This window comes from Electrona antarctica (genome assembly GCF_951216825.1).
Source record: "Electrona antarctica genome assembly, chromosome: 8".
Lineage (NCBI taxonomy): Eukaryota > Metazoa > Chordata > Actinopteri > Myctophiformes > Myctophidae > Electrona > Electrona antarctica.
Window position 1 is genome coordinate 12,137,793 of NC_136789.1, and position 10,078 is coordinate 12,147,870.

Genomic DNA, 10,078 nt, shown 5'->3' on the forward strand with positions numbered 1-10,078 from the left:
TAGGAAACAAAAACTGAAGGGACCCATATGTATGACATATATAACAATGAGTGTGACTGTGACATATAGGCCTAATGTGTCCGCGACCCACACATGGGTTGTATTTAATAGGAACTATACGTCAGTGCATGCTTCCTGCCAGTAGGTGGCGGACGGTATGCTTCATATTTTTTTGTCCGATCTTCCAAGGAGGCGTAGAAGAACAAAACAGAGGAAGTGAATTGATCATCATCATGAAAGCATGATGGATAATGGATGGATAATATTATGACTGAATATGAATGATTATAAGTCCCACTTATTTTTCTCCACAAGACAACTCATTTATACTATTTGCTGTTCACACTGTGAGTGACTGTACTGTACAACAGTGTTTGGAGGAATACACTGGAATGAATCCGCACAGGTATGTATATGTGTTTAACCTTGTGTAGAGGCTTATTTATTGGACAAGAGTAGCATTGAATCAATTATGAATATTATCTTTGCATTTGTGTAAATATCAAAACATATTGGCATATCTGCAAATATCAAAATCGATCAAATACATCTATGATAGACTGATAGTCTTGATCTAAGGCTAGAACAAGAGAAGAAATTGACATGTAGTCAGGCTACACACATAATCGAATGTGATTATATCAACTGGGATTGTATTAAAACTGTAATGTTTCTAAAGGCAAAGTGTCACCATCAGTTTTAACCATGGTGAGAGCTATGGTGATGCTATGAATGGCCCACCTTTTGAAGAATATAATGGTACAAATAAGAAATGGAGTGAAAGAGTTGCAGTGATTGCCTCCTGGGTATATTTATTTGAAACTGTGGACATAACATTTCAGTAAGTCAAGTATTTATGTTCAAATTCAAAAAAAAAAAGCACAACAGCAAACAGCAAATAAGTATTGCTTTTCTATTCCATCGTCTCCTGCAAATTAACAGTTTTAGTACTATGAGGTTTCTGTCGGGTGGAAACCTCATAGTACCAGGATTCAAATTCAGCAAAAACAGCAAAGTAGCAGATCTACAAGCTCAAAATGTGTCGTTTTGCGCCACGTTTTGAGCTTGTGGATCTGCTACTTGTGTGGTTTTTGATGACGCTGTAGTAAGATCAAGTAGGGCATTAATTACGGAATAAAAACACAAAAAGTTAGAATATGGAGATAGGTTTCTGCCCAACAGGCGACAGCAACGCTATAACAGTTTACTTTTGTATTTGTTAATACAATTTTGGTATTAACAGCAGGTGCATACAATGTTTGTCAACATAACAGTAAAATATTTGTTCTACTTTCTCTCACACTTTCTATTCCCTTCATGTACCCCGTATTAACCCCATTTGAGAAACACTGCTCTCACAACGTTTTGACATGATCGCAGAGAGAAAAAAGATAAATAGTAGCCTACTGTTAAAAGAACAGTGGGTTAAATATCACAGCATCAAAGCAGCATGCTATATCTATCTCCACCATGTCTATGTACGTCTGTATGTGTAACTCGAGAACCGTTCGCCCCACCACGTTCCACACCACCACAGGGAGTGCAGTGCCCGGTGTCGAGTCGGTCGGACCCACGGTTGTCCAGAACTGACACAGACAGATGGGTGGAACAACCTGGTACTGGTAGTGCACTTCCGGTTGTCCAGAACCAGCACAAAAGCCTCATTTGGCATGCTTGACAAAGAACTCCATATATGGGCATAAAAGGGACACATTGTCCAGAACCAGCACAAAAGCCTCTGCCTGGGCTCTGGACCTGATCACCCCTATTTCTCCATATATGGATCTAGCCTTTCCAGGTGCCCAGTTATATCCACCCGTAACCGTAAGTGCACACTTGTCCAGGTGCCCACATGTCCTTAGACAGTACCCAGATGGTTTTGGTGCCCAGTTGACGCTAGTACCCAGATGGTTTTGGTGCCCTCCTGTCCTTCTTTTTTTGAGTGGTGCAAACCACTCCAACAACCAGCTTTGTTTGTATCCGTGTTTGTGTGTACCTGTACGTGGGGCCCAAAAGAATGAGCATGGTTACTATGGTCACTGACATTACGTCAGACCACAGCTGATCAGGCTATATAGACCTTGCACCACTCAGTTCACACGGGTGTGATTTTTTTGTTTTACTTTTGACCCCTTTGTGTATGTATCTTCTTTCAGTTTTATTCAAACTCAGGTTGTTGCCAAGGAAACAAGGCCTAACATGAAATCGTGTTGTCACAGTATGACGTCACATCGCCTTATATAAACCGCTGTGCAGTAGTGTATATTATATTAGTATAAGAGTAGAATATATCTGAGTTCAGCTAACCTTAATAATATTAATACTGATTCACTCCCGAGACCTACTTGCACAGAATAACATCTGCGAACGCCCATCTAGCTTGCCAGGGACTGACCGAGAAACACTAGGATTAAATTATTGACAGCTCAGCTTGTCCCTCCTTAAACCAGCTACCTATATACAGTCCTTCATCTAATATGTGAGTTCTCTCTAAGGTAATAGAGAAGCTCTCCAACACGGGTGTTGCTCTTTTTGTCTGTGCAGGATGGCGTTGCCGTGTCTTCGACTGTGCACCCCGTCCGGGAGAAGAGTGGGGCTTGGGCTTCGTTGTTACGCAAATCACGTTACATCCAAATCACGGGAGAAATTGGATGGTCCGGTTTTTCAGTATGTTGGCCAGCACAGGAAACCGAACCACAAAGTGTTTGTGTGGGGATTCAGCTACACAGGTGCTCTAGGTATCCCCAGCTTTGTAGCGCCTGACACTGGCAGGAAGAAACCCAAGAAATACCAGTTCTCTCCATACAGACTGGACACTGAAGACCAGGTTAGATTAACACTTGCTTACAGAATTTGCTTACAGAATTTGCCAGACACAACTCTAATCTTCTAGTCTTACTTCTATCTTTTTTAAGAAAAACAATTAAGGCTAATAATTTTGATTTAACACATAATCTTCTCTTCTGGGGGGGGGGGGGGTCACTGGCACAAAACATTTTCAGATGGGGCTCCACGTGGCCAAATACATATCAGTTTGGGGGTCCTTGGCACGAAAAAACTACTGATTTAGAAGGCATTTGTAAAATCGGACCTTGATCAGGTCTTAATTAAATCGAATGAAATGCTTCAATGTGTAGACCATATTCACACAGTGGCCATGTAACGTTGGCATTTTGCATTGAAAAAACAGCGTGGCATTTCATGAACTTAATGGCAAGATGGCCGGCGGCCGCCGTGTGAATATGGTTTATTTCTGATAACAGGTTGATCAGTGTTCTCTCCATATGATGAAATTAAAAATAGTGGAACTATTGCACTGTTTAAGAAGAGGTTTAAATATACTTTGCTTATGAGCTACAGAGAAGAAGCATGAGGGGGGGAGGGGGGGTTGAGGGTACATTATGGTTCCACTTAGTGCTAAAATAAATAGACAAATCATAATATAATATAAAGGGAACCTTGACACATTTGTTTATTTTTAAATTGTATAATTAGGGGTAGGACCAGATAAGCTCATTCCTGCTCCTTTTCGAACTGTACTATATTTCGTTTTGCTTTTGTTTTAACTTTTCTTTTCTTTTAATGCATTATTGTATATTTTGTATTTTTATTGTCATTTTTATTTAAAAGAGTTCGAAATAAACATTCATTCATTCATTCATTCATTCATAGATCTCATCTGCAGCGTGTGGCTATGGATTCACTCTCATGGCCTCGTCCACCAGAGATGTGACCAAGCTGTGGGGCATGGGCCTCAACCAGGACTCTCAGCTGGGCTTTCAGCGGACACAACATGATCGCCGTGAGAGAGACATTATTTTATCACTCAGCCTCTTGTTTAACTGGCTTTTTTGGAAATTAAAATCAACTGCATTTGATACTCTTCAAACATTCAATTGTGATGATCCTCTTATGTTCTTGTCATGTCCTCCTCTGTCTTTCTGAGCAGAAAAGAGCTATGACTACGTGTTGGAGCCCTCACCGGTAGCTCTGCCGCTCCGCAAGCCCCAGGAGACCAGAGTGCTGCAGGTGGCCTGTGGCCGCGCTCATTCCCTGGTACTCACTGACCTGGAGGGCGGTAAGATGATGATGATGCATGCTTAGGGTTGTCAACAATTATTACATAATTGTCTAATCGCAATTATTTGAGATAATCACAATTATTTTTGTCATAATCGTCATAGTTGTGTCCATGTTGAAAAATGTTCATACTGTACATTCAAAAAATGCCAGTCATTTCTTGGTATATTTCAGTTATTTGTAATATCTGCCCTGTGCACTCTTTTACTGTATTACGAAGCCTAAATGCCAAACAGAAGGGGGGGGGGGGGGATTCAACGCGTAATTACTGGGCAGGCCGCGGGAATGAACCAATGACCCAGACCTCTGATTACCAGGCCACTAAGCTATGGCCATCAAGTTATTGCATATCAAATTATATCCTCAAGGAAAGAGCCTATTAACTCTGTAGATCAATGGAAATAAAGCCTGCCCTCGATCTCTAACCCTTTATCCATTTTGTCTCTCACATTAAGCTTTCAGCATGGGAAATAATGCTTATGGACAGTGCGGGAGACCGGTAGTTGAAGACGAAGTCTACAGGTAAATCTCAATGCATGCAGTACAAAAACACAAAAAGCACCCCTGCTTTCTTTGTGCTTAATTATCTCTGTTGTTCACGTTCTCACCCCCCAGTGGAAGTCATGTGATTCACAAGGTCCGAGGCTTCGATGAGAGGCTCATCCAGGTATGTACGTCCCTTAGATCTGGAGTAATGAGACAGAGCTTCAGTCATGCATTGACAATGCGGAATTAACGACAATAGATGATCTATAAGCTCGCCACGATGCGACGCATTATGAGCTTTTACTGTAGATCGGCTATTTTCGTACGACAATGTGTAATTCAGGTTTTATAAATCGTTGCTATTGGGTGGAAACCTCATTATGTCCAAAACAATTACTTTTCGAGATACAAATTAACTGGCAACTAGCAAAAGTAGCAGATCGACAACCACAAACGCCTCACTTCGCTACTTTTGATGCATTTGTGTGATGCTGTAGTATGATATTCTCAAGTAATCCAGTAAGGCATTCATTTAAAAAAAAACAGCAAAAGTTACAATATGGAGTTTCTGCCCTACAGCAACGATAAGGATTCAGATCTGCTCAGATCAGATCTGTCTCACAGTGAAGTGTAAGTGTGTTTTCTGTTTCCTCTAGGTGGTGTGTGGACAAGACCACAGTCTTTTCCTCACCGAGACTGGGAAGGTGTATGCATGTGGATGGGGAGCTGACGGACAGACGGGTCAGTTCTTGTTTCATCCCTGGCTGAGTCTAAAATAGTAGTCCTGTAACGTACAACATTTGATTCCTAAGCAGGCTACACATTTTGAAAGGGGAACTAAAGTTACTAAACCCTAGGGCACTTTTGCATCAATTTGTTTTAGTGTGCTGCTATATAAAGGTTAAAAATAATCGAAAGGCCAAGGCTGAGCTTGCTACATGATTGATTTGATTGATTGTATGTTTATTTTTGTGTACTGCATAGTGCATACAAAGTGCCCAACCCTCATGGGTACCGTATATAAGACATTTTACGCTTACAGCATGTTTATATTCACATGATACATTCAATTACAGCTCAGAATTATACAGTGTTCTATCTTCTCTCCGAAGCTTGACAAATAAAATGTACACCAGAGTAAGCATTACCAGCGGCAGCTAATAAAAATGATAATGGGTGTGTTAGATTTAGCAACTACTCATCAATCTATTGAGCAACTACACAATGAACTACTCAATTTGCATTAGTTCTCACTTTTTAGCATGACCACACTGGCACACGTTGATGTAACACATCCTGCAGTGAATGTAAGTGGTATTTATAGAGCATGTTCATTTTAATGATCTATCTATCGATTGTGTTCTGGCGTGGATCAATGGAACCACTGTGGTATACCTTTAAATTCCGAATTTTAAAGAAAAGATGCCAATGTTTTTATTTATGTTTACATTTTTTATCATTAAAAGTGTAGTGTTTTGCCAATTATTTGGGAGCCCACTTGCAATACCCACAGGTTGGGAAATGCTGCTTTATTAAGTGAATTAGCTACAACTGCCCTGCTTACATCAGTGTATCAAGCTGATCCACCTAGACTTTCAGATGCTTTCAGATCTGCCATTTTCCCCTTTTCAAACAATCCCCCCCCTGCCAGGTCTGGGACACCACAACATGAGCTCCACGCCGGTCCAGGTTGGAGGGGAGTTGTGCGGGGTGGAGGTGCAGCAGATCAACACCTACGCAGACTGCAGCCTGGCTGTGTCCAGAGACGGACAGCTCTACGGCTGGGGCAACTCTGAGTACCGCCAGCTGGCTGCGATCACTGAGGCTACGCAGGTATGAGGGCTCACCGCATGCAGGGCTGCTACTGAGAATGTTTTATTCTCTTAGAGAGGATGCTATCCTTTACAGTATATACAGTTATACAATATTATATACCATATTTTGTAAATCAACGTGAACACATTCTAAATGATTGTTTTGTAATAATTGAATCTATTCATCATTAAAGCCCTGTCTTATACTACTATTTATGATTTTTTTTTCAAAATGTTATTCCGGCCAATCACTTCATGTACTTTGCTCAGCCAATCAAATCATCGCTATGGCGTGATCAGCCAATCACAAGCCAATGTTTGTGTTTACACAAACCCGGAAAGCTGGGCATAGGAGGGACTATAGCACCGCTCGAAAAAGAGCAAATAAAAAACATTTCTATTTTTCCCCCCAAATAATTGTAACGGGTATTGTATGGTTTTGTACAGGTATAGAAAATATCTAAATGTGTTCTGGCATCACATCATACCATGATATGGATTGACATAATGATATGCATTTTGTCTTCTGTTTATTGAGCTCTGATTATATGCTTCTTTTCCGTCAGATGAACTCTCCTCGACATATTCCTTTGAAAGGGCTTGGCAAAGTGGTCCAGGCAGCCTGCGGAGGAACACAGGTGGCCATTCTCAATGGTCAGTTGAGTCAAAGTAGCTAATTATCCACACTGAAACTCCATAGAGTGATTATCCAAGTTAAAAGAAACTGGATTTTAGAGCGATTATTCACATTAAAACAAACTGTTTTTACTATCCACACTAAAACAGAAGTCGCAATACTATGAAACTTTGTGCTACAATGTAATAAAAAATGCAGACTCTGGTGATGTAATTAATTGTCTTTTTAATTGCTGGATACCAAATTGACAAATACCAAATTAATAATGAATATAATAAGCCCATGCATCTTTTGTCTCCTTTTAGCATCAAATATGTTCCGAATAATATTGAAAGTTAAAACCGAAAAACACTTGTTTTGTGTTTGAAAGTTTTGTGTTTGAAAGTGCCATTTTGTTTTGTGCAACATTTCCAGACAGAGGAGAGGTGTTCGTATGGGGCTATGGCATCCTTGGAAAAGGACCAGAGCTTAACGAATCCTCAACCCCTGAGATGATTCCCCAGACGCTGTTTGGACAGTCTGAGTTCAACCCATCTGTGGCTGTCAGGAGCATCAGATGTGGACTCAGTCATTTTGCTGCAGTCACAGGTGAGATGATTAGTGTTCATTTGTGACATTCATCAATTGTTATGCCGTCACCTACAGTATATTATTTCGTTTTATATTAATATTATTCTTGGGGGTGTGGTTCTTCCCCATCCCCAAGTATGTATGATGTAAGAGCAAAATGGCTGCCATGTCAATGGTCGATAGAGGTCAGAGATGATATTTGACCGTGTCATTTTCCAGATCAAGGAGAGTTGTTTGCGTGGGGAAAGAATGTGCGAGGCTGCCTGGGCATTGGGAAGAAAGAGGATCAGTACTTCCCATGGCGAGTAAGATGACTTCATTTATAAACATAAATAAGTAACAGCAAAGCAATAAAGTCAGTAATGTTTCATGTCTGTCTGTCGGGTGGAGACCTCGTACGTCCAAAACTGTTAATAAAATGTACAGATCTACAATTCGAAACGTGGCAGCGAAGCCCACAAAAACAAAATATGGAGATAAGAGGTTTCTGCCTGACAGCAACCAAAACTGAGCATACCCCAAACCTGTTTTGTTTCCCCCCCACCATGGCTGTTTCTTCCAGGTGACCGTGCCGGGTCATGTGATGGATGTAGCGTGTGGCGTAGACCACACGGTGGCGCTGGTCAAGTCCCTTATCTGAGCCGCTCTTCCTAGCATGGACAACGTGATGTTTGCACACTGCAGGGAGTGGGCTTGCCTTACGAGGCCCTGGGCTGGTTTTTAGAGCACTGAGTGATTTGAGCCAGCTGTTCTCCACAGGGCAGGCGGGGGGGACCCTACTAGCCCCCCCTCGCACCCCCCCGCACCCTCCTCTCGCTCCTGCACTGATATCATTCAGAATGCAGCCAGCCAGGCCAACCGGAGGCTCACTTCTCAGGCAACTGTCGAGTGCAGTGTCAGAGCACTCAACTGTATGTGTGGTGAGGAGGAGGCCGGTTAATCTCAGCTGTGTAGCTAGCCATCTACGCCTGGTTGGCAGTGGTGCTTCTCAAACTTTTTTGTTTTTGGTCGTGGACTGACCCAACTGAAGAGAGTTCGTGCCAGGGACCCCTAGAAGATTTGTTTTTAAAAAAATCAAAATTATTAAAAAAAATCCCAAACATTTTAAACATGTGATCGAGCATGGCAAAATGGTCCTTTTTTTGTGTGATTTTTGTTTTTTTCATATTAACACAGTTTGAATGTTGAAGGTTTTCATTCCAACAGATTGTTGATTTGGTCAAATTAAATGTATGTATTTATAAGTCAAAGTATGCTTGTTTTTTCGGCAAACTTTACCACTGTTTTGGGGCGGAGAGGAGCAGTTCCGAGATTTGCATACAAGCTTTCGATTGGTCATTGGAACGTCTTTGTCCTCTGGTTTCACGTCTGTCTAAACTAATCTGAAGCTATATTATTATTCATTTAATTTCAACCTTTATTTAGTTCTCGGAGAACACACTGAGGGCTGAGACCCTCTTTTTCAGTGGTGCCGAGATTACAACACATCAACAATGTACAATGGGGGGACAAAGAAAACAAAACATAGATGAATAAAGTAAATTACTGGTAATAATAAAGGAACATTACATAGTGATCAACTCAATTAAAACAGGTACAGTTGATATTTACCAACGTTGATATATCAAGTTGAAAGCGATATAGAGAAGGAAGAGAGCTGTACTTTAGTGAAGTTTGTAGGGTGTTCCAAGCGTGTGGGGCAGCGCACTTGAAAGCAGATTTTCCAGAAGTAGTGGAGGTATGTATGGTCTCAAGCATCAAATAATCTTGAGAGCGTGTATGATAAGAAATAGTTTTCCATTGTAAAAGAGAGTTTAATTAAGAAGGTGAGTTCCCAATTAGAGCTTTATAGATAAATAAAAACCAGTGTTGGTCTCTTCTTGTCGCAAGGGAGGGCAGAGTGGTAAACTGGGTCTAAGAGTGGTAGCTGATGCGTTTCTGTATATAATGTCCCCGTAGTCCAAAGCGGAGATGAAAAGTGCTTAAATTAGTCTCTTTCTAGTGGGCCAAGGAAAGCAGGATCTGTTTCGGTAAAAAAAGCCAAGCTTCATTCGCAATTTCTTTGCTAAAATCTCAATGTGTGTGTTAAAAGTAAGTTTCTCGTCCAGCCAGATCCCGAGGTATTTATAATAAGGTACTCGTTCAATGGTGTCATGTTAGAGCAGGTCTGAAATAAATGTCAGAGCTGATATCGATATATAAATATGAAATAAATGCTTAAACATGTCACTATGTCTAATGTTATAACCATTGGGTTAACAATGCCAACTACACATACATCTTCCCTGCTAAAGTATGCAAATTCCGCTAAAATCCGCCTTTTTGTACACAATCGTTTTGGAAGATACTATCTTTTTTCATTTTCATGAATTGAAATAAATAAGGCCAAGTTTAACAAGAGCATTTAAAACATTTGCTTATGACCTCAGTGCCGTTCTCTGGCAGTGAGTTCCTCTGGAGTTTATTTTTATATCATTTATTATTTTTACTT

The 10,078-nt window shown here is 40.8% G+C and overlaps 1 protein-coding gene across 1 annotated transcript; it reads left to right on the forward strand.

Moving 5' to 3' along the window:
• Positions 1 to 174: 174 nt before the first annotated feature.
• rcc1l (RCC1 like) lies at positions 175 to 9,081 on the forward strand. The gene is made up of 12 exons (XM_079508064.1): positions 175 to 406; positions 2,545 to 2,827; positions 3,673 to 3,802; positions 3,950 to 4,078; positions 4,536 to 4,602; positions 4,696 to 4,747; positions 5,223 to 5,307; positions 6,218 to 6,399; positions 6,947 to 7,034; positions 7,432 to 7,605; positions 7,807 to 7,892; positions 8,150 to 9,081. The coding sequence occupies exons 1-12, from the start codon at positions 282 to 284 to the stop codon at positions 8,225 to 8,227; spliced, it is 1,479 nt and encodes a 492-aa protein (XP_079364190.1). The 5' UTR covers positions 175 to 281; the 3' UTR covers positions 8,228 to 9,081.
• Positions 9,082 to 10,078: the final 997 nt, after the last annotated feature.